The sequence below is a fragment of the Lactuca virosa genome, chromosome 5 (genome assembly GCF_052849685.1).
Source record: "Lactuca virosa cultivar CGN04683 chromosome 5, Lactuca_virosa_CGN04683_v6, whole genome shotgun sequence".
Taxonomy (NCBI): domain Eukaryota; kingdom Viridiplantae; phylum Streptophyta; class Magnoliopsida; order Asterales; family Asteraceae; genus Lactuca; species Lactuca virosa.
The window spans coordinates 379,771,268-379,796,268 of NC_136430.1; the positions used below are offsets into that span (position 1 = coordinate 379,771,268).

Sequence of the window (25,001 nt, forward strand, 5' to 3'; positions counted from 1 at the left end):
CATAAAACCATTTACTTTTATGGCCATTATGCGAGTTTTCATGCATATCATTTGTGGAAACGCACCAACACTATGACCAAATCAAAGTACAAAAGCACTTTGATCTTAATCAAAAGTTGTATAACATTTTTAAAGGTAGACTAAAGAATAAAGCCTTGTGTACTTGGATGCATGGTCATGGTATATTATTTATTTATCATGGTACTTGTTACAAAAGAAATATTACAAAAAAGTCACGTATGTATAAACAAAAGCCTTAATGACACCGATCCGCTTTAGTATGAAAAAGAAGGCACAAGTGGCACTAGAAAGGTCTATCGTCTTTAAAATAAAAGGTATAACTATGTAAGTTAAATGCTAACTGGACCACGAAGGAATTGGAATCTTCTCATGAGCTGGTGCAACCTCAAAATCTAAGATTGTCGTGGGAATTATCTCAAACTTTTATTTATATTTGAATATTTTTGAATGAATGAATCATAATATGTCAACATAGTGTATAAAAAAGGAATGGAATGTAGCAATATTGTCCAATGAAAAAATGTTGTTTGTTTGCGATGAATGAATGGAATGGAGCATTCAACATGGAATATGATTACTTCTCTTGGATTGAATTTTATTCAACGTGGGAGAATGTTTTCCATTCCTTCATGCCTTCATGGAATAGAATGATATATTATAATTATAAATTACTTTTATTCATATAGAACGTGTTTGGTAAAACTAGTTGTTAACTAAAAGTTGGAATTAAGTTGATGGCTAGGATCTGGGAGCTGGAAGTTGTAAGTTGTAACTTTTATTTATGTATAAGTGTTTGGCAAAAGTAATTGCTAGCTTTTAAAGTTGTTAATTTATATAAAGGAGAAACAAACAAAAATTAAAAACTCTCAAAAACTACCTAAATAGCTTTGGGTGTGTTCAACACGAAGATATTAAAAGCTTTTGTGAGCTTTTAACTTTTAAGAAAAAACCCAAAAAAAATGTTCAATAATAAAGCTTTTAATTTTTATTTTAAATAAAAAAAACTCATTCAAAAATTACTTCAAGTAGCTTTTGAAAGCTTTTAGTTTTTGGATTTTATATAACTTTACATATTTAAGAGTTAACAACTAGATATGCCGAACATTTTTGCACAAATAAAAGTTATACTTTCTAGCTATCAACTTCCATGTAGTAGTTTATGTTGCGATTTGGGGTCCAACAAGTGGACTAACTCTGTGCTAGTTGGTCTTTCCTTCTAGCTTGTGATGTAATTGTTCTATAATTTCTCTTTTAATGTATTTACCGGAGGCGTTGCCCTCTTTTCCGGAAAAAAAAAAAAAAAAACTTCGTAGTTTTGTCAAGCACATCCTTTAGATTAAGAGTTTTTTGTTTAAAATAAAATCAAAAAACTCTTACTGCTAAACAAAGATTTTTTCTTAAAAAATAAAAGCTAAAAAGCTCATAGACGCTCCTAAAAGCTTCGTGAAAAGTGATTTTAGATGATAAAAACTCATTTTTTAACTATTTTTGAAATACATATAGCATATATTTTAAATGAAATGGAATATGCATACATAACAAACATTTTCAAATGACATCAAAATCCACGAACAAACACACCCTCATGTTCTCTCATTTGTATCTTTGTAGAGATCAACTTATGTTGTCTCCAAGAGAAAAATGACATCGACTCAGTACATATATACATATAAAGAAATATCACCACAAGATGATAGAGATACAGATAGAGATACAAATACATACACACTCAGGAAAAACTCCAAGATCTGAATTTGCAAATTCCACGCCGATTTTCACCAAGAGAATCACGTATGGATTTCACCAGGGAAATCACAGCTGGAATAAGTGACAACTCCTCATCGCATTCCTACATTATTTTTTATTTTCTTTAAGTCATGTTTAACTTAACAAAGAATTTAATAATAAATGAGAAAATTTCCAAAAAAACAAATTGTATTACCACATCAGCAATCCGGGCTTCAATGCCTCCGATGTTTGCATTAGTAGGCATGAATATCTTCCTGTAAGCTGCTCTCAGGCTCCTGATCTATCCTTATCAAAGAAAACAAATCACTGTTTGGTTGGATGGAATGGAATGGAATAACAAAGGAATGGAATGGAAAGGGTAATGAAACAAGCAAAGTTAACGGAATCAGTGATTACATTTCATGATCATGTTTAGCTGACCTGTTGGAATGAAATGAATTTTTATATAATTCTTTAATGTAATTACAATGTATGGTTTTAACTATATTATGTAGCATTATATATTATAATTAATAAATTTTGTAATTTCATAAAGTAAAGAATTAAAAAATATCTTTTCTAAATTCTAACCTCAGTAACTGAGAAGCCACCTCGTCGAAGACCTTCTAGATTCAAACCACGCAGCTCTGCTCTGTCTCCAGCCACCATTGTATACTTGGGGACATCTTGTGAAACCTTATGTACATATAAAATTATTAAATCAGATTTCTAAACTTTGATTAACAAAAATTACTTTCATGGTAAATTAAAGACTGAAAACGAATCTTACCACTGAACCTCCACCAATGAAACAGAAGGAACCTACATGGCAAAACTGATGAACAACAATGGCTCCAGCTGTGTGTGCATGGTCCTACATTTGGACTTGTAAAATCAGATTTTTAGTTTTCACAATAAAATACCCAAATTGACCTCATACAAAGAAATGTGAAAAAAGAAATAACCTCCACCAAAACATGCCCAGCCAAAAGTGTATTGTTTGCAAAAATGTTATTGCTACCCACTTTGCAATCATGGGCAATATGACAAGCTCCCATGATAAGATTGTTATCACCAATAACCTGGTTATGCAATTTTTTTTACTTCAACAACACATTTAAGTTTATAAATACTAAAAGGGGAAAAGATATTCACAATCACATACTGTTGTATCACAAGCCTTTGAAGATCGATGGATGGAAACATGTTCTCTTATCTCATTATTATCACCAACTTGAAGAAAGCATTCATTACCTGACTGATAACAAAGTGAAGTATCAATAAATTAAGGTTTAGGGTTTAGGATTTAGGGTTTAGGGTTTGGGGTTCAGTGCATACAATTCAATTACCTTATACTTCATGTCTTGGCATTTGAGGCCAACAACAGCATGATGACCAATGAGATTATTGCAGCCTATGATTGTTTTGCCAGGAATGTCATCTCCAACAACTGCACCACTGCTTGATGATGGCATATAAATAAGGATCAAGGATAGAAGAACAATCACTAACAATGAAAGTGTGACTACATTATATGAATTACGAAATTATGAACTAACCTCATCAAGATGCATTTATCTCCCAATTCTGTGTTTCCAAAAACATGACTTCCAGGATGTAGTATGCAATTATTTCCTAATGTTGCTGAAGAGCCCACACTGCAAAAGGGGCCAATTGAAACTCCCTGCAAGCTAATATAGTTTTAACATTATATATAAGTTGCAGGACAATCTAACCACTTTATAAATTATGATATCATTCCTGATTGTAGTCCCTCTGGCCTATAATTATCACTAATGTTTAATAAGTGTGTGCATTAAGAACAAATACACTCACTGACTCACAATTGTATAACCTTTCAACATTTTCAAATTTTCCTATTTCACAGAAGGGGATGAGATTTGGCTTATTTATATGTAAGGGATCAGCTTTTAGATTGAATCATTTGGTTCAACTTTCCCAAAGTTTTATGTTGGAGTAATATCTGATCATTTATCACTTCATTGATACTACCTTTAACATAGTTACATCTAGATAATACAATTTTATACATGATTTACTTTAATGCAGTTTCTATTTGACACTCTCCAGGTTATCAATATAATCAAAAATGGTGGCGACAGTCCCCTAAACTACCATTTGCAAGCATACAAGGAATACTACATTTCAGTGTCAAAATCTCAATATACCTGACCTATCATCGCATTAGGATGAACGACAGATGAAGGATGTATGAAGCTAGGGTTTATTCCATCAGCATTATGGTCTCTACTAAAGTCCGAGGCATCTGTACATAAATTACAAAAGTTAATTCGTATATACACACAGGGAGATAAGGAAGCAGGACACGGAAAGTGAGTTACAGTTGAGAGTCGAGAGGCGTCGAAGAGAAAGTGCCCGCAGTAGACCAACGGCGACCTGCCGCCGGGCTCTGAGGGGTGAAGTTGCCATTTCTTGAAATTGACCCACGTTTGCGGGCAATTTATATCTGTAAGATAAGTTACCACTTTACCCCCTATATCTTTTGGAAACCCACTTTACCCCCTATATGTTTTGGCAAAAAGTTTTTAACCCCTTATATCATATTTAGAACCAAAACGATCCCTTTATTATTGATTCTTTTGAAATTTGACCTATTAACTTATTACAAATATATGTCAAATTTAGCATAAATTTGTTGGTTTTCTTTAAATAAACACAATATTTCGCTTGGGGTATAATTAAATAAAGACAAATTATGTAGAGGGTCCTTGTGGTTCATCATAAGTCCTAGTTTGGTTTACAAAAATAATAATAATAATAATAATAAAATTAGGATTAGTAACGGTGGTGATGGTGGACTCTTAGGCGCTGTTTGTTTTTTCTGAGGCAAAATGTATGCAGTCTGCGGACCACATCTGTAGACCTCTGCAGTAGAAGAGGTGGACCAAACGTCTGCAGTCTGAAAAAATAAGATTGTTTTTTTTTTTAACATCTGCAGGCTACTAAAATAAACTGAAATCTAAATAAACTAATTTTTTTAAACTTCAAAGTGATTTTTTAATATTTTTATGACTTTGTTATAAATAATTAACGAATCTAGATCAACTTTTATGTATTATTGTATAAAAAATAAAAATAAAAATTGTATGAATTAACGTATCTATTTGATAAAAACCAACAACTTTGGTTGTAAAGTTATAACTAAACATTATAATTAGTGATCAAAGAATTTGATACATAAATGAATGGAAATAAACTTCGATTTTTTCAATTAAATCTATTAAAAATGTACCATAAATATTTTCTCGGGAAATTGATGATAATGTATTAAATAATGTTTTACAAAATTTGTCAAAAAAATATATTAATATATTATGATTTTTTTTTTCATACTTATATAAACAACTTCAACGACTATTATTGTAATAAATCTTTATTTATAAATTTGTCAAAAATATCATGTTTGTATCGACGTTTTTTTTAGTTTTGTAATTTTTTTTCAAATTGTTTATCATTAATAAAGTTGGAAAAAATATAAATTAAAAAAACTTAAAAAAAATAAAGATATATATGTTTTTTTAGGCTAGAAGATGTCTGAAGATGTTAGAAGACTCTGATCCACATCTGCGCCAAGAAGAGGGCGCGCAGACATTTTTAGGTCTGCAGTCTTCAAAAAAACAAACAGTCTGTGAAGGCTAATGTTTGCGCGTGGTCTGCGAGGCGCAGACAGAAGAGGCCACGCAGATTTGCAGACAAAAAACAAACACCACCTTAGTGGTGTTGGATGGTGGCAGTGAAGGCTAATTGGAAGAGAGGAGTGGGGTGAGGGGTACGCGTAGAGATAAGGGTAGTGTTGTTTTTATTTTTTTATTTTTTTTTAACTATATTTAATTAAAAAAATTAAAGACATAAAAAAGTACAAATTAGTTATTTCATGTGGCTCATGCACAAACTATATAAAAGTTTAAAAACCTATAAAAAATGTGTTCCTCAAAAAATACTAGCAGTGACTAAACTTATGACATTTAATAAACTATGATGACCATTTATATAATTTTGTCTAAAATAAATAAATAGTACCACTACTAAAGTAATAATCACAAGGGCTGGTTGTAAATTCAATCTTGTTCGTAAAGTCTCTTTCTTCATTTTAAACGTTTTAGACAATTATTATGGAGTGAAAAAAAGACGATAACATACTTTTCTATAAATAAATAAAGTGATACAATTATATAAGTGTTTGTGCCCAATTTGGTTAATCCGATCGAACCCGAGTTTTATATTAGTTTTTGAAGTTATTATTTTATTTTTATTTTTTTAACTGGCAAATCTAATATACTCCTAAACTAATACTTAATTTCACATATGTCCACAACGGGACTTGAATCATTGACCTTTATAATGTCCAATTTTTACATTAAAATTTTCGTTTTTAATCAAGGTAAAACTTCACATATTTAGAATCTCAATTAAGAAAATTATTTGTTCCAAAGTACATTGTTTTAAAATTAGAGTAATATAGTAAACGCGGAATCCCCATTGCTACTGATGAATGTGTACAGTCACATCTCCGTTTTCCCATGATCACCAATGGTACATGAAAAACATAAGCAACTAGGTAAGCACGAAGTTTAGTGAGTTCCCCAAAATAACACACACCACAATACACGTACAATGCATGCACACCGGGCCCACAATCACAAAGACTGGATTGCCCCAAGGCCCACAGCCACAAAGACTAGATTGCCCTCAGGTATGTTGGCATATCGCCTCAACCCAATCGTTCCCCTGAACCTTCGTGCCTACGGCGTAGAGTCGACCCGCACCTGGTATCTTGACCTACAGCACAAAGCAGAACCACCTCAACCTAAACTACCACGATATGTCAACATATATAATCAAACAAGCAGTCAAATAAACACATAAGCATGGGCAACTATCTACATGAATCTACCTGTCGAACAGTTCACTACCGCCTACTAGGCCCCTACCAGCACAATACGTCACTACCGGAAAATATCCAAAGAATACATAGCTATATGCAGCCAGATGTGAGATAGACACTCAAACAGATGATCCTACTCTAGAGCCATAACCAAACAAGTAACATGCAAGAAATCCTATATCAAGAGTTTTCAGGTTATCCTACGTAACTACATACATCCCTTAGGGCACTCTACTAGACGATAACCAACCTATTGGTACTCGAACCAGCATACCACTACTCATATATCATTACATATATTATATATATATATATATATATATATATATATATATATATATATATATATATAACAGACCACTACAACATATCAACATCTCATACACAAGGATACATAACACAATCTAGTGGGTCGGCATTGGTGCCTTCGACCCATGTGTACAGTAAGGAAAACTCACATTGCAGTCTAGAAGGTAGCAGTAATGATTACTGATCTGATACCAGCTATACATGGTACCTATGCAACAAACAAGGATCAAGTCTCAATCTACAACTCAGAATACTCAATTTGGCCTAAAGTCAAATTTTGTCAAAGTCAATGGTCTACGGTCAAAAAGTCAATGGTCAACTCCAACCAATCTAAACCCTACATAGCATGCAACTCTACGCGTTCCGTACAACTCAAGGTGGCGAAATAGGGTAGAAAAGAGCTACACCATTGCGTATCACGTTGGTGTCCAATTTTCCATTAAGTTCTTAATACAGAAGATTAGCTTCTCAAACTCTAAGATCTAACCAAGATGGACGTCTTAATGTATAAAGTGTCTGACTTTATCCATTTGCATGCATACAAAGGGCACTAATCCAAACCCTAGGTCCAAAACAACCTTCTATTGCTCAAAAGCTCATGCATAGATGGATGAGAGTGACCAAGCTCTCATTTTTATGACTTAGCAATCCCAAAAACGACTAGAAATGATATTTATACAGCCTGGAGTAGCTTATACTCACAAAGGAAAAGGTTATGGGGACAAAAGCATAGAAATCTCAAGAGTAACTAGATCTAACATGAAACTGTTGGATTAGGTGTCTAAGCCCATAACTATAATTGGTATGTACTGGACCCGAGAGTAGCATGGTCCATTTGGGTTGCATATCATCAGGACAATTTGTTAGGATGGACTTTTGAGAATAGGTTATTTATGATTTATTAATATATTATAAGTTCTATTATATTAATATGAAATCATATGATTTAATTAGTATTGATCAAGAATTGGTTTGGAATTAATTTAGTGATCAAAAGAGACTAATTAAATCAATGGGGACTAATTGTGTAAATTAGTTATATTTATATGTTGAGCTCATGATCCATGTTGGACTAAGTTTATGTATGGATACATAAAGAGTTGGGCCACATGAACCATGGATCATAAACCCATGGGTATGGATTAGGGTTAACCCATGACCCTTGGAATCCCACATATAAATATGTGACTCCATAGCCAAAATTGATGACTACGAGTTCTTGGAGTTCATGGACGATTTTGGGTTCAAGATTCTATCTCAAAATGTCATCCTTTGTCCTAGATGTGTTGTGATTCCATTTGAGGCATTCGCACTATTGGTGCTAAGTTCTTAAAGGCCAAATACTACAAGTTCTACAAGCTACACAAAGAGGTAAACTCCTAACTAGTATTTTATGTTGTTTATGTCATTTGTATGCTAGTTGTAGATTTAAAGCTTTGGAAACAATATTGCATGTATAATTAGAGAAAACATAGATTCAAAGCTTTTAGGGTTGTATGTGCACCATAGGATGTTGTAGTATACTAAAACCCATCAGTGGTATCAAAGCCATGGGTTGTTTTTAATATACTTGATGTTTTATAAGTTTTCAAAGCAAAAAAAATTGTTTTTTCTGTCTTCTGCCCAATGAACTCTCCGAGTCCACTGGGTGACTCGCCGAGTTGCTTGAATATTGTCTTGGACTCGTCGAGTGCATCAAGGGACTCGACGAGTTGGCAGTCCTGAATGCAGATTTTCGAGTTTTTTTGGCCTGTTTTGGATTAGGATCGTTACCACAAAATGTTTTTGTTCATAAAATTTGATTTTGATGTTATGGTAATGATTATCCTCATCCAAAAACAAGATAACCGTCAAAGTTTCAAGAGTTATATTAGTTTATATGATTAGGCTAATTTCTTATAATTTGTTTGATATGAATTATCTTAATTTATGAGTTTGTTTTTGATCAATAGAAAGTTGTATGATGATAGTTATTGTTCAAAGTTTGATCTAAAATATTTTTGATATGAGTTTTGTAACTTGTCCTCAAGTTACATGAAAAGACTCATTCAAGAATTTTAAAACTCATAAAGTTCCATATGTTATGAAAATGAAGAGTCTTATTTTCTTAAATGCTTTTAAAGTCTTCCATAACTTGTCCTCAAGTTATGGAACTTGAAGAGTTTTTTCATTAAACCACTTTAAACTCATAAGTTATGGATTTGAAAAGTTTTGACAAGTTTCAAAACTTGCCCTCAAGTTTTGGAATTTGTAAAGTCTCTCTCATGATCACTTTAATTCCAAATCCTAGAATTTTTAAAAGGTTAAAGTTCAAACCTTATGGATTTTATTAAATTAATTAAAGTGTTTAATTAAAAGAAAGTTAATAACTCCATAAATAACATGGTTTAAGGTTAATTAAATTAAGAGTATAGTTTAATTAATAGATTAAACCACCGTATTTTAAATGTGTAAAATATACCCTTATACTATTATAATATTATAGCTTTAATATTTATATATATGTATAACTGTATAAGAACAAAGTCAGTCTTACCGTTAGTATGCCTCATTCACGAAGCCGGTCTATAAGGGGGTATAAGGTTACTGCCTATAAAATGGCAATTTAATGGGTGTCCACTCTCACCCACCGCTTCCTTAACTGATAGAGGGTCGTTAACCAAACGGGTTTGACAGGACATTTAAATTCTCATTAAAAGTATAATGAAATACTAAGTAACTAAACACTTATAAATTCCCAATATTAGTTACTTAGGAAAATGTGAATATGGTGCTAACCCATGAAATTGCACTTTGCACCTTGTTAAGTCGTTAGTGGAGCGTGTATGGTTAACCGGCACACTAATCTGGGACTAACAGTGCGTGGCAAAGGGTAGCTTGATGTTAATCATAGGTCAGTGGAGCGTGTGTGGTTAACCGGCACATTGATTATGTGGTTGTAACATTGAGTGTACCAAGCTAATTTGCATGGTTATTCACACCTTGTTTGTGATCCTCGGCATCCCAGTCACAAACTTGAAGGGCACAATCGAGATTTAAACATGTCATTGAATTGTTCAATGAATCTCAAAGGATCTAGGAATTTCAATTCACTTAAAACCTAAAGTTCCTTTTTCGTTTTTCGTTGTAGATATTGGTAAATCGTCATTTACCTACCTTCAAATATTTTGCAAGAGGATTACGGCATCCCTCTTCCGAATTGTAAAATATTGTGTTGGGTCCTAGCCTTAATATTTCATTTGGGTGTTATATTAAGGACTAAAATCAACTAAACTTGAATTTCTCCCTTATAAATGTCTAAGTTCAGACAACTATGGTCTTCCCTAATCTTTTGAAAAAGCTTTCCTTTCCACAAGGCGATCAAGGTGAAAGATTAATCCCTTCTTCAAGATGTAGTGGAACTTCACTTCCTCCATTAATTCTCCCTAACCCACAAGTTCTAGGTTACTCAAAGCCTTATTGGCAGGAAGGAAAGTCTGTATGAGCTCACGTCTTGGAGATGAAGTTACATATTGACAAGCTGGGAGAGTTGGGTGTCGAAGTCTCAAGGAAATTGGTTGTTGACTGGGTTCTTCAATCACTTCCTAAGCCATATAGCGGGTTCTTTAAGGACTACTATATGGGAGATCACGACATGACCCTTATTGATCTAACATATTTGCTTGTTGATGCTGAATCAGCAATGATTTGGTGCACTGGTAAAGCAATTTGATTGGAAGATCTACTCTCCAAACTTCCATGGACAGTGACAATGGTAACATTGAAAGTCCAGAAAAGCTTTCTCTTCCCAATAGAAAGGGATCAACCATAGTCAACCCGGTTGACCAAATGGTAAAGAGAAGGGCTAAGTCTGAGATTGTCCCATGTACCATTCCAAGAGTCCATATGTTTCTATTTCCAAGAGAAAGGGGCATTGGTTGCGAAGCTGCCATATTAACCTGAAAGATCCAAGGATGGTAAAGTCAAAACTGTTGACTCTACTTCAGGTAAAATCCATTGTCTTACTCTATTAAGTTCCTATTTGGAGATTCTTAATACATGATGTAATGTTATTACATTTTGATGTTTTGAAGAATCAAAGAAATGAAAGGAAGCTTAAAGGAAGAGTATGCTGAGTCCGTATGTTTCTATTGCCAAGAGAAAGGGGCATTGGTTGCGAAGCTGCCATATTTACCTAAAAGATCCAAGGATGGTAAAGTCAAAACTTTTGACTCTACTTCAGGTAAAATCTATTGTCTTACTCTATTAAGTTCCGATTTGGAGATTCTTAATACATGATGTAATGTTATTACATTTTTATGTTTTGAAGAATCAAAGAAATGAAAGGAAGCTTAAAGGAAGAGTATGCTGAGTATGATCGTGAAGAGATGGATTTCGATCGCATGGTTCGATGATCAGATTTGTGAGCTGCTGCTTGATTGCTTAGGAATAGATAACAACATATTTTCACTTGTATTTGCATTGTAAGGATAAGTTTTCCGCAATTTTTATAAATAAAGAAAATTTTGAAATTTATCTTATTTTTAAAATTTCCTTACAATGGTTTTTGTGAAAAATTGTCGTTTATATGATTCCATTGATAGCAATATTAGGAAAATGGATTTGATTCTTTCGTTTGTGGTAGTGTCGAGAATTTACCAAATAAGGAAAGATTCTCATCACCCAAGTTTCAGCTGGATAGAAACTTGGAATCATGAAACTTGTATTGTGTGATGAATGAGAACCTTTTATCTTTGGGAAATTAAGACTAATTCTTTGTTCACATGTTTATGTGATTCAAGTGAAGGACTATGGGATCGGGCACATTGGGTGTGCGCTGGTCAGGTTCACCACAGAGAACGATAAGACTATTCGTCATGATTTACTAAAGTTTAGTAAATATGGTTATGCTTACAAGTTTAAGTATAATTCTGAAACATTGGAAAATTTTCAATGTATGGCAGAACGAATGAGAAGAATCAAATTAGGCAAAAAGATAAAAGTTTCACCAATCTGAAAAGATGGGAGAGTACTTGAGTATCGTGTTTTATGATCATCTTAATGATTGTGAAAAACCATGTCACAATTGATCCTCTAAGGATATCTTAGTGCATTTGTATGGCTAAGAAGAGGAATCGTGAATTGTTGAAACAGTTAAATCAAGAAGATGAGTCATACTTCGTTCCAAAACAAGTCTTAGAGTTGTACTCCAAGATTGTACCTTGAGTGACATAATCTTAGGAAAGGTTTATAATACTCATCAAATGTAGAGTTAAATGTTTTTACTCTTGTACATTTGAAATTAGTAAGTTGTGATGTCTTGGTAAGGACAAAGACCAACTAAGACCAATTGTGTGAAGTGTTTATCTTGATAAGAATCAGCACTAACTCTTGAATATTTCTTTTGTCGATGAATGGTTCTTGACAGAGAATCTTATATGTCAAGAGGTCAGTGGGAGTCTTAAAGATCTTGACAAGTTTCAAGAACTAATCGAGAAAAAAAAACTATTGTTTATCACTAGCACACGACTTGAGGTTTGTAACCTACCGTGTTGACATGTTCTTATTTTTGTGCCCGTTCCAGTTAAAGTTTACTATGCATGTGAGTTCTATGAGTTCTCAATTGTTTGCGTAACAAACTGGAAGCAATGGTAGGCCCTTGTGCTACCAAGTGGCAAGAAATTAAGATTCAACTAGTTTAATTCACATGAGTTTGGATTTGTCACTAACCTTTTCTTTTGATTATGGTTTGACAAATTCATATGGATAGGAACACATACACCATAAAATCTAAGTGTCATAAGGTTTCTCTCCGATTCATGAAAATGATGGTGAGGAAACGCTTTCACTAAGTAGATTTAAGGAGATAGCAGTTGTGATATTTGCATTCTCAAATTTGATTATGATTACGGTACACCTTTTCATAATTCGAATTGTGAGGAATGGCAAAAAGTCTAAACATTTGAGACTTATTACTGTAAGTTCTTAAATTGTTTAGACACACATGTCTTGTGCTACCAAGTGGCAAGAAATTAAGATTGAACTAGTTCAATTCATATGAGTTTGGATTTGTCACTAACCTTGTCTTTTGATTATGGTTTGACAAATTCATATGGATAGGAACACATACACCATAAAATCTAAGTGGCATAAGGTTTCTCTCCGATTCATGAAAATGATGGTGAGGAAACGCTTTCACTAAGTAGATTTAAGGAGATAGCAGTTGTGATATTTGCATTCTCAAATTTGATTATGATTACGACACACCTTTTCATAATTCGAATTGTGAGGAATGACAAAAAGTCTAAACATTTGAGACTTATTACTGTAAGTTCTTAAATTGTTTAGACACACATGTGAGCTATCTAAGGTAAGGTGTATGAGTTTGAGAAGCCTAGATAAAGTTTTATCAAAGCATCTCGTATCATAAATCTGAACTTTGGTAATGAAAGTCAAAAAAGTATTGATTTCTAGAAGTCCAGCTGATTTCTGGGTACATGTCAGAACTAGTGGGAGCATAAATGTTATGCTAGTAAAAGTAATGATTATTATGCTAATGGGAGCATAATCAATTATGATGAATGTTGAAAGTTAGCAATGTTAATTATAGAAAACAAAAGTTTCAATTTGCAAGTTGCAGGGTTTGAAAAATTGTTTTGCTATAATTAAGGGAGAGGAATTCATACTTCATTCCAAATCTAAAAGCTTAGATTGATACTTTAATCAGATTTAGTCAAATATTATTATGAATGTTATGTTGGAATGGTTCAACATAAGGAAATTCTATATATGGATGTGTTAATTGCAATCTCAAAATTCGACTATGATTACAACATCCCTTTTCATAACTAGAATGACGAGAACATGGCAAATAGAAATATTATAGCAAAAGGTTGATCAAGTACCATGTCTTTATGTAAGACATCATGAATTGTGTCCTATATGCTTTGGGTATAGGATCAATTACATGTGCTATAATATTCATCCATTCTAAATTTTCCAAATGCCTAGGGCATTAAGAGGGAAAAAGGTCTAGAACCGGATATGACTAAAATGGTTAAGAAATTGTCGAGGACAATCTGAGGTTTACCAAAGATTGGTTGCTCATGGATAGTTGGAAGTATATTTTAAATTTTGGAAAGGACCATATTGACATACTCTGAGAAGAGGTAACTCTTGTTTAGAAGTGATGGTCAAAATGGGAATATGGAAATGTTTCTATAAGTGGAAGTTATTCTTTAAATCTATGAAAGATTAGAAAACTTAATGCAAGAAGGATGTTCAAAGGAATGTACTTTGAATTTGAGACTTCGCTTCCTTGGAATTGTCTTGCAACAATCTCCAAAGGAATACTTTGTAATATCGTTGGTCAAGTCTCTGTGACTTTTGGTACCTAGACATTACAAAGGAATCATTGCATGATAGTTTACAATCTAACACATTCTGGCAGTGACAAGAATTTGGAATTTTTACACTGGTGATAAAGATTTGGAATTGTGAAATGAGTTTCATTGAAGATGTGTTCAATTGATATATTTCACAAAGTAAGGACCATAGACAAACATAATGTGCATGCTTGGAGTGTGGCATAACTATTGTTTAGACAAACATAGTGTGCATGCTTGGAGCATGACATAGCTATTGTTTTAATTCAAGTATTAAGTTGATTATTCGAAACATTATACAATGAATAATAAGTAATCAATATGACTCAAAAGCTTTTGGGCCATATAAGATTAGTATTATTATTGTGTTTCACTTTGCATGTTTTAACTGATGGGTTTTGAGCATTCTAACACTTCCTAAGTGTACATGCAACCCTAATAACCTTGAATCTATGTTTTCTCTATATACATGCAAATTTCTTTTTCAAGGTTATTTCCTAACTAGCATGGCATGGGGATTACATAAAACATAAAACTAGTAGAAATACATACCTTGTTGTTGCTTGGATTCCTTCAAGACTTTGTGAGCCTAGCACCCCAAATGTTGTGCCTCAAATGCTTCACACAACACCACAAGACTTGGAATAACTTGAGAGAATACTTCTAGCACTCAAAATTGGTTATGCCCTCTCTAGTAACACTAGGTCTACTAGGTCCACTTTTTGCTAGCCATAGGGTTCCTTTTATAGTGTTGTCACAATTAGGGTTTACACATGAATGCCCTTAATTGTCATGACTCTTGATTTCCCATGACCCATGGATTTGTAACTCCCATGGACTATCCATGGAGCTCCATATGGTTACATCCATAACCCATAAACCATGGATCATTAATCCACCATAAAAGAATTGATGATTGTCATAATCAACCCTATATATTTAATTAGTCTCACTTTGATCACCAAATTAATACTAGATTAATACTTGATCAATACTAATTAAATAATACTATTATTAATATATTAGAACTTATAATATATTAATAATCATAAGTACCTTATTCTCTCATTTAGTCTATCCAAGTATTGCAATGCCATGCAACCCAAATGGACCATGCCGGGTCGGGTCAAGTACATACCAAATAAAGTTATGGACTTAGACACTATATCCAACAGTCTCGCACTTGGATAAGTCTAATAACTATATTTGCAAATATGACTTCAAAATCCGACTAGCAATCGTAGCTCTTTCAAAGTCTCTCGGAACTAAGATGATGATGATACGCCATTTAAGATAAGTGATCATATAATCCTCTGTTCTCATGATATCAGCCGGACAAACACATGGAACATGGTCTTACTTATTGTCCAACATTTGTTTCTCGATCTCTGATTTGTTTCGACATAGAACTAAATTGAACACATCAATTAGGTTCTGACCGGGCCCGGTACATAGGTCAAAACCAAATCATCGAGGGGCCCAGATATCGCTTCTATTTCTAAAAGGAACAGATAAACTTCGACTGATATGCTTGTACTAACTACTTGTTGAGTTATTCACAAAGGCACGTTTTATAACATCGAGTTACCAATGCGTTTTCGTACAATCAATGAATAACCAACTCATAGTCAACAACTCATATCTCTAGGTTTGAAGATTTATATGATATTACCGTCTCACGATCACTCGAGATAAATTCCATGAAGTGATGCAAGTGAGCGTGGGTTGGATCCAATACTCAGCCCTTATGAGTACTCATGAATGTTGTAGCAACCATTGCATTGTCCAAAGCACTTTTAGACAAATCATACAAGCCAAATTCATGACAGTCTTAAATCAATACTTACTTCCAAAGTTTGACTGACTGTGGATGGTTTGAATAATAACATAATTATTCTGGAAGTAAAAACATGCAAAATTGAAACATAGTAAACAATCAACACAAGATAGTAACACCTTACTCATAAATAAATAACAACTTTTATTTATCATCAGATGTCAATTACATTTTACAAGTTTCAGGAATCTAATTATTGAAACTAATATCATCCCTCAGCCCAATGCGCCTCGCATGCTGTAAATGCTTAACCCTGCTCAGTCCCTTCGTGAGGGGATCTGCCGGGTTCTCATTTGATGATACCCTCTTAGCCACGAGGAGTCCTTCATCTATTCGATGTCTGATGAAATGGTATTTTCTGTCAATGTGCCTAGATCTCCCGTGATCTCTTGGTTCCTTAGCCAAAGCAACCGCACTTTCATTGTCACAGAAAATTTCCATTGGCTCCTTTATAGCTGGTACAACTCCAAGGTCTCCGATGAAGTTCTTTAGCCATATCGCCTCCTTAGCTGCTTCACTTGCTGCTATGTACTCTGATTCACAAGTAGAATCAGCTACTGTCTCCTGCTTGGAACTTTTCCAAGTAATTGCCCCTCCATTTAGGATAAAGACCCAGCCTGACTGAGAGCGGAAATTATCCCTATCAGTCTGGAAGCTAGCATCGCTATATCCTTCCACTCTCAAGTCATCACTGCCTCCGAGGGTAAGGACCCAATCTTTAGTCCTCCGCAGATACTTGAGAATGTTCTTTACCGCTGTCCAGTGTGCTTTGCCAGGGTTCCCTTGATATCTACTGACCATGCTCAAAGCAAAGGCCACATCAGGGCGAGTACAAGTCATAGCATACATGATCGAGCCCACAGCAGAAGCATATGGTATATGACTCATTTCAGCTATCTCAGCCTCTGTACTCGGACTTTGAGTTTTACTCAGCTTGGCATTACTCTGGATTGGTAATTCTCCTTTCTTGGAATCTTGCATACTGAACCTCTTCAGCACCTTATCCAAGTAAGTACTTTGACTAAGTCCAATTAGTCTCTTACTCCTATCTCTCAATATCCTTATCCCTAGGATATAGGCAGCTTCTCCAAGATCCTTCATAGCGAAACACTTCCCAAGCCAGGACTTAACCTCCTGCAAGGTTGGGACGTCGTTTCCTATGAGAAGTATGTCATCCACATACAACACCAAGAAGCTAACTATGCTCCCACTAGCCCTGACATACACACAAGACTCATCCTCACTCCTAGAAAAGCCAAACTCTTTGACTTTCTCATCAAAGCAAAGATTCCATCTGCGAGATGCTTGTTTCAATCCATAAATGGATTTATCAAGCTTACACACTCTATTAGGGTATCTTGTATCGACAAAACCCTCTGGTTGAGCCATGTAAACATCCTCAGCCAACTTTCCATTAAGGAAAGCGGTTTTGACATCCATTTGCCATATTTCATAATCATGAAATGCAGCTATGGCTAACAATACTCTAATAGACTTAATCTTAGCTACTGGTGAGAAGGTCTCATCATAGTCAACTCCCAGAGTTTGAGTAAAGCCCTTCGCAACCAGTCGCGCTTTATAAGTGTGTACCTTCCCATCCATGTCGGTCTTCTTCTTGAAGATCCATTTGCACCCAACCGTCTTACAACCTGGTACATTGTCAACCAAGTTCCAAACTTGATTGTCATACATGGACTGAATCTCGCTGTCCATAGCCTCCTTCCATTTAGCAGACTCAGGGCCTGCCATGGCTTCCCTGTAGTTATTAGGTTCATCCAAATCTATTAGTGTACTATCACTAATAAATGTATCACCTTCAGTGGTGATGTGATAACCATAATAAAAATCAGGTGTGTTCCTCACCCTAGTGGAACGTCTTGGAGGTACAGACTCATCTATCAGATCAACATGAGTTTCCTCCTCTGGTTGGTCGATAGCATTTGAGGTTCCTTCACCACTTGACTCTTGAAGCTCTTCAAGGTCAATTTGCCTCCCACTGTCCCCTTGGCTTATGAATTCTCTCTCACGAAAGACTCCTCTTCTTGCTACAAAAACCACATTATCACTGGGTCTGTAGAAGAGGTAACCAAAGGATCTCTGTGGGTAGCCGATGAAAATACACCTCTCACTTCGAGGTTCAAGCTTATCATGAGTCTCACGCCTCACGAAAGCTTCACAACCCCAAATTTTGATGTGGTCCAAATTGGGAACTTTCCCAGTCCACATCTCGTGAGGTGTTTTGGCAACCTTTTTAGTAGGGACTAGATTAAGGATATGGGCGGCAGTCTCTAAGGCATACCCCCAGAAAGAGATTGGTAACGAAGCTCGACTCATCATGGAACGAACCATATCCAACAAGGTTCGATTGCGCCTCTCAGCTACACCATTCAACTGTGGTGTTCTGGGAGGTGTCAATTGTGAGACAATCCCACATTCCTTAAGATAGTCAAGGAACTCAATGCTAAGATACTCTCCTCCTCGATCGGATTGGAGCATCTTGATGTTCCTGCCCAATTGATTCTCAACTTCCTGCTTAAACTCTTTGAACTTTTCAAAGGTTTCTGACTTATGCTTGATTAAGTAAATATATCCATATCTACTATAATCATCAGTAAAAGTCACATAATAGCGATTAGCATCCCTTGTAGCAACTCTGAAGGGCCCACACACATCCGTGTGTACAAGGTCCAACAAACCTTCACCCCTATCACAAGTACCTGTGAAGGGTGACTTTGTCATTTTTCCAAGTAAACAAGACTCACAACTATCATCTGACTTGAGGTCAAATGATTCCAAGACTCCAGCCTTTTGGAGTTGGCCTATGCGCTTCTTGTTAACATGTCCAAGACGACAATGCCACAAGGATGCTTTATCCAAGCTATCTGAAGAATCAATATACAACACATTATTTCCTAGATTGTCTACAACATTCACGGCTTCATATACACCATCACAAGGTAATGCTTTAAAGTAAAATACATCATTGTAATAAACATTAATAGCACCACTTTTATTATCAAATGAAAATGTAAAACCTTGTTTGTACAAGCCATGAAAGGAAATAATATTTCTCGCCATTTCGGGCGAGTAACAACACTTATTCAAATCTAACATTAACCCATTATCAAGCAATAAAGAATAAACTCCTATCTTGGTAACAGGTGATGCTTTCCTGTTGCCCATGACTAAGTTTATCTTCCCGTGCTCCACTTGCTCACTTCTTCTTAGTGCCTGCAAATCAGTACAGATGTGAATACCACAACCTGTATCAAGCACCCAAGAATTAGCATTAGATGAGTTATTAGACAATATTGTGTAAATACCTGCATGGGTGGGTTTAACCTTCCCATCCTTTAGATCTTGCAGATATTTGGGGCAGCTTCGCTTGAAGTGTCCCTTATCCTGGCAATAGAAGCACTGTGCTTCCTTTGGGTTTGAAGAATGAGTAATGGGACCTTTCTTTGTCCTACTTGAAGAGGAACCATCAAGAGTCTTACCCTTGGTACCCTTCGAAGGGCTTTTCCTCTTCTTACCCTTTCCCTGCCCAATAGCCAGAACAGGGGCTGTTGAAGGAGTAGAAGTAGCAACCGCTTTACCCTTAAGGCCATTTTCAGCTGTCCTTAAGAGTCCTTGAAGTTTGCTAAGTGTGACTTCCTCCTTGTTCATATGATAAGTCATACGAAACTGATCATAACTTGGAGGTAAGGAATGGAGAATGATGTCAATCGCCATTTCCTCAGGAAAGTCAACATTTAGCTTCAGCAACCGGTCAACGAACCTTTGCATCTTCTGCAAGTGACTGGTGATGGGTTCACCATCCTTCATCCTTGCGGTTATCATGGAGGAGATGATTTCATACCTCTCCTGACGCGCACTCTGATGGTACCTTTCCATCAGATCCAGGTGCATCTCATAGGGGTAGAAATCTTCATAGGATTTTTGAAGTTCAGGAGTCATGGTGGCCATCATGATGCATGCTACTTTAGTAGCATCCTTTTCATGTGCAACAAACTCCGCAAACTCTTCAGGAGTAGCAGTGGCTTCATTCACAACCTTAAGCTCCTTATCGAGGACATATTCTTTGTCCTCGTAGCGGGTAATCATTCTGATGTTTCTGATCCACTCATTGAAATTGGATCCATCAAAGATGACCTTACCACACAAGTTCATAAGGGAAAAGGAGCCTGTTGGGTTTGAGCCAGAAGCATTGTTGGAAGACATCTGAAAGGAAAGAAAGACAAGTTTCATTAGATTAGGAATCCTTAATAATTCACCCAAATGAAATATTAAGGCTAGGATCCAACAAACTATTTATAGTTGGAAGAGGGATGCCGTAATCCATACTATAAAATATTTGAAGGTAGGTAAATGACGATTACCAATTTCCACCATAAGAACGAAATATTTTATTATTAGGTTTTATTGGTTTTGAAACTCCTAGATCTTTTGAGATACATTGAACTTTTCAATGGCATGTTTGAATCTCGATTGTGCCCTCTCAAGTTTGTGACTGGGATGCCGAGGATCACAAACAAGGTGTGAATAACCATACAAATTGACTTGGTACCCTTAACAATATTACCTAATCGATGTGCCGGTTAACCACACACGCTCCACCGATCTATAATAAGGTCAAGTTACCCTTTGCCACTCTTACTAGTCCATGTTAGTGTGCCGGTTAACCACACACGCTCCACTAACGACTTGGTAAGGTACAAAGTGTAATTTTATGGGCTAGCACCAATTTCACATTTTCCTAAAGTAACTAAGATTGGGAATTTATAATGTATAGTTACTTTATAATTCATTATACTTTTAACGAGTATTTAAAGTCGTATCCTACCCGTTCGGCTAACGACCCTCCACCGATCAAGGAAGCGGTGGGTGAGAGTGGACACCCATTAAGTCACCATTTTATAGGCAACAACCTTATACCCCCCTTATAGACCGGCTTCGTGAATGAGGCCTACTAACGGTAAGAATGACATATTCTTATACATATCTATATAATAAAATTATAATAATAGTATAAGTGTTGATTTTTAAACTTTTCAAAAATCTAAGGTTTAATTTGGAATAAAAGTATTAAAGTGTAAGACTTTTCAAATTCCAAAACTTGAGGGCAAGATTTGAAACTATTCCAAGTCTCTTCAATTTGTAACTTATGAGTTTTAATGGTTCATAAAAATGAAGACTCTTCATTTTATGAAACCTCTTTAGTTCTTTAATCATAATTAAAAGAAGTGACTCTTGGTTATCCATAACTTGAGGACAAGTTATGGACACCATCATAGCCATTAAGATCATGAATTAAACACACATGGTGGTTACACATAATTCCTATGATCTTCTAAAAACTCATAAGAACACAAATTCATGTCAAGCAATTTCAAGAAATCATATAAACATATACAATACTTGAAAATTGATAAAAGTCATGTAAAATGGGTTAACATAATCATTATCATTTTGAAAAACAGATTTTACAAGTCCAAAACAGATTGGGATAATGATCTTAATCCATTTCCAGCAACAAAACTCGAAAAAACTGCCCAGCACGCTCCTACTCGCCGAGTGCACTATTCTACTCGGCGAGTAGAATGAATTTGTTCATGGACTCGGCGAGTCCTCCCCATGGACTCGGCGAGTTCAGCCGTCAGAGTGCAGAATTTTCGATTTTTAAGCAGTTTTGCATCAAGTATACAGAAAACAATCCTAGGCTTTGATACCACTGATGGGTTTTGAGCATTCTAACACTTCCTAAGTGTACATGCAACCCTAATAACCTTGAATCTATGTTTTCTCTATATACATGCAAATTTCTTTTTCAAGGTTATTTCCTAACTAGCATGGCATGGGGATTACATAAAACATAAAACTAGTAGAAATACATACCTTGTTGTTGCTTGGATTCCTTCAAGACTTTGTGAGCCTAGCACCCCAAATGTTGTGCCTCAAATGCTTCACACAACACCACAAGACTTGGAATAACTTGAGAGAATACTTCTAGCACTCAAAATTGGTTATGCCCTCTCTAGTAACACTAGGTCTACTAGGTCCACTTTTTGCTAGCCATAGGGTTCCTTTTATAGTGTTGTCACAATTAGGGTTTACACATGAATGCCCTTAATTGTCATGACTCTTGATTTCCCATGACCCATGGATTTGTAACTCCCATGGACTATCCATGGAGCTCCATATGGTTACATCCATAACCCATAAACCATGGATCATTAATCCACCATAAAAGAATTGATGATTGTCATAATCAACCCTATATATTTAATTAGTCTCACTTTGATCACCAAATTAATACTAGATTAATACTTGATCAATACTAATTAAATAATACTATTATTAATATATTAGAACTTATAATATATTAATAATCATAAGTACCTTATTCTCTCATTTAGTCTATCCAAGTATTGCAATGCCATGCAACCCAAATGGACCATGCCGGGTCGGGTCAAGTACATACCAAATAAAGTTATGGACTTAGACACTATATCCAACATTAACTTCCTGAATAACTAGGTTATTCAAACCATCCACAGTCGATCATACTTTGGAAGTAGGTATTGAGGCAAGATTTTCATTAATGGGTCTGTAGTTTTGTCTAAGTGTGTTAGACATAGCTGGAGTATTCATGAGTACTCGTGGAATAAGATTCGAGTATTGGATTCAACCCACGCTCATCTGAATCACTTCATGGATTTTATCACGCGTGATTGTGAGACGATATTATCTTATATTCTTAAAACCAAGACATGTGAGTTGTAATTTACAAGTCGGTTGGACATTGACATATGTAAACGCACCAGTAACTTGGTGTTATAAAACATATCGTTGTGTGTGATTTGGTGAGTAAGTACAAGCAAGCATTTGAATCGAAGTTTATCCATTCCTTTTACCCTTGGAGGGATAAAAGCGACATATGTGGGCCCCTCGATGATTTAGTGATGACAACCCTAAGCGCTCGATCAAGCCTGGACTGATTTGATTTGTTCAATTAGTTGGTCGTCATAAATCGGAAATCGGGAAATAACAGATGGACAGAGAGAATGATCATAATCCATGTCTCAGTCCATATGATATCTTGTAGAATGGAGGAATATATGATCCCTTATCTAATGGACGCGTCATTGACTAGATCAGAGTTCGACAGCGGCTTTTAAGAGCTACGATTGCTAGTCGGGTTATGGAGTCGTACTTGAAATAATAGTTACTAGACTTATCCAAGTGGGAGACTGTTGGATTAGGTGTCTAAGCCCATAACTATAATTGGTATGTACTGGACCCGAGAGTAGCATGGTCCATTTGGGTTGCATATCATCAGGACAATTTGTTAGGATGGACTTTTGAGAATAGGTTATTTATGATTTATTAATATATTATAAGTTCTATTATATTAATATGAAATCATATGATTTAATTAGTATTGATCAAGAATTGGTTTGGAATTAATTTAGTGATCCAAAGAGACTAATTAAATCAATGGGGACTAATTGTGTAAATTAGTTATATTTATATGTTGGGCTCATGATCCATGTTAGACTAAGTTTATGTATGGATACATAAAGAGTTGGGCCACATGAACCATGGATCATAAAACCATGGGTATGGATTAGGGTTAACCCATGACCCTTGGAATCCCACATATAAATATGTGACTCCATAGCCAAAATTGATGACTACGAGTTCTTGGAGTTCATGGACGATTTTGGGTTCAAGATTCTCTCAAAATGTCATCCTTTGTCCTAGATGTGTTGTGATTCCATTTGAGGCATTCACACGCTAAGTTCTTAAAGGCCAAATACTACAAGTTCTACAAGCTACACAAAGAGGTAAACTCCTAACTAGTATTTTATGTTGTTTATGTCATCTGTATGCTAGTTGTAGGTTTAAAGCTTTGGAAACAATATTGCATGTATAATTAGAGAAAACATAGATCCAAAGCTTTTAGGGTTGTATGTGCACCATAGGATGTTGTAGTATACTAAAACCCATCAGAATCATCATGAGGGTAAGAACTTTATACCTTCTGGAGGATGATAATGTGGTGCAAGATCCAGATCCACAGTTCTTTCTTCAAAACTACACACACAACACTCTAATATCACAACACTCATACAAAATGGTTATGGTTTCGAGGTGGCTGTTTAAGGGGATGAAGGTTGAGCATCAAGAGGGCCTCAAGGGGTTAAAGCCTTTAAATAAGGCTCACAGCCCCAAGAATTAGGGTTTTTGTTTTAGGCTCCTACGCCCTACGTAACTCGATCTACGCCCTACGTAGATAATTTAAGTCTTGTGGCCAACTTCCCTCCTACGCGCTGCGTAGGAGACTACCCTACGCCCCGCGTAGGACCAAATTTTATCAGTGGTCCACCCAACGTCGTCGGTAGCCACATGTGGCAACCTCTTCACAATCCGTCTGAATCCTCCATATCTGCCACCGAGCCGACCATATTCGCTACAACCACCACCAGTCAAACCACTAGGTGGTATGATCCAAATAGTATCAAGTACTTGGGAATACTCAGGGAGTACTCGGATTTGGTAATTCATGTAGAAATATTTTTAGGGAAATTATATATGTCAAAATCAAAATTTTATTGAAATATATAACAAAATTAGATACACGTGAATACATAAAAACTAAAATACACATGGTGATCTAACTATATGAATAATTACTGAAAATTTAAGATATATATGTAGTAACATGGGATTGGGGATGGTTCGACAGTGGTGGTGGTGATCGAGTGATGGTGGTGGTGGTGGTGGTGTCTAAAATATGTTATTTTCCAAATAT

At 35.5% G+C, this 25,001-nt stretch overlaps 1 protein-coding gene across 3 annotated transcripts; it reads right to left on the minus strand.

Moving 5' to 3' along the window:
• Positions 1-1,528: 1,528 nt before the first annotated feature.
• LPXA (bacterial transferase hexapeptide repeat-containing protein) lies at positions 1,529-4,240 on the minus strand. 3 transcript variants are annotated; one of them, XM_079051926.1, is made up of 10 exons: positions 4,113-4,240; positions 3,939-4,036; positions 3,309-3,433; positions 3,099-3,207; positions 2,915-3,007; positions 2,715-2,831; positions 2,540-2,623; positions 2,341-2,445; positions 1,964-2,050; positions 1,529-1,870 (listed from the first exon to the last, which is right to left on the minus strand). In XM_079051926.1, exons 1-10 carry the CDS (start codon positions 4,198-4,200, stop codon positions 1,751-1,753), a joined length of 1,026 nt encoding a protein of 341 aa, XP_078908052.1. In that variant the 5' UTR covers positions 4,201-4,240; the 3' UTR covers positions 1,529-1,750. The 3 variants fall into 3 exon arrangements, with proteins under 3 accessions (XP_078908052.1, XP_078908054.1, XP_078908053.1); XM_079051928.1 differs by lacking the exon at positions 4,113-4,240 and having other exon boundaries at positions 3,944-4,036; XM_079051927.1 differs by lacking the exon at positions 4,113-4,240 and having other exon boundaries at positions 3,309-3,440.
• Positions 4,241-25,001: the final 20,761 nt, after the last annotated feature.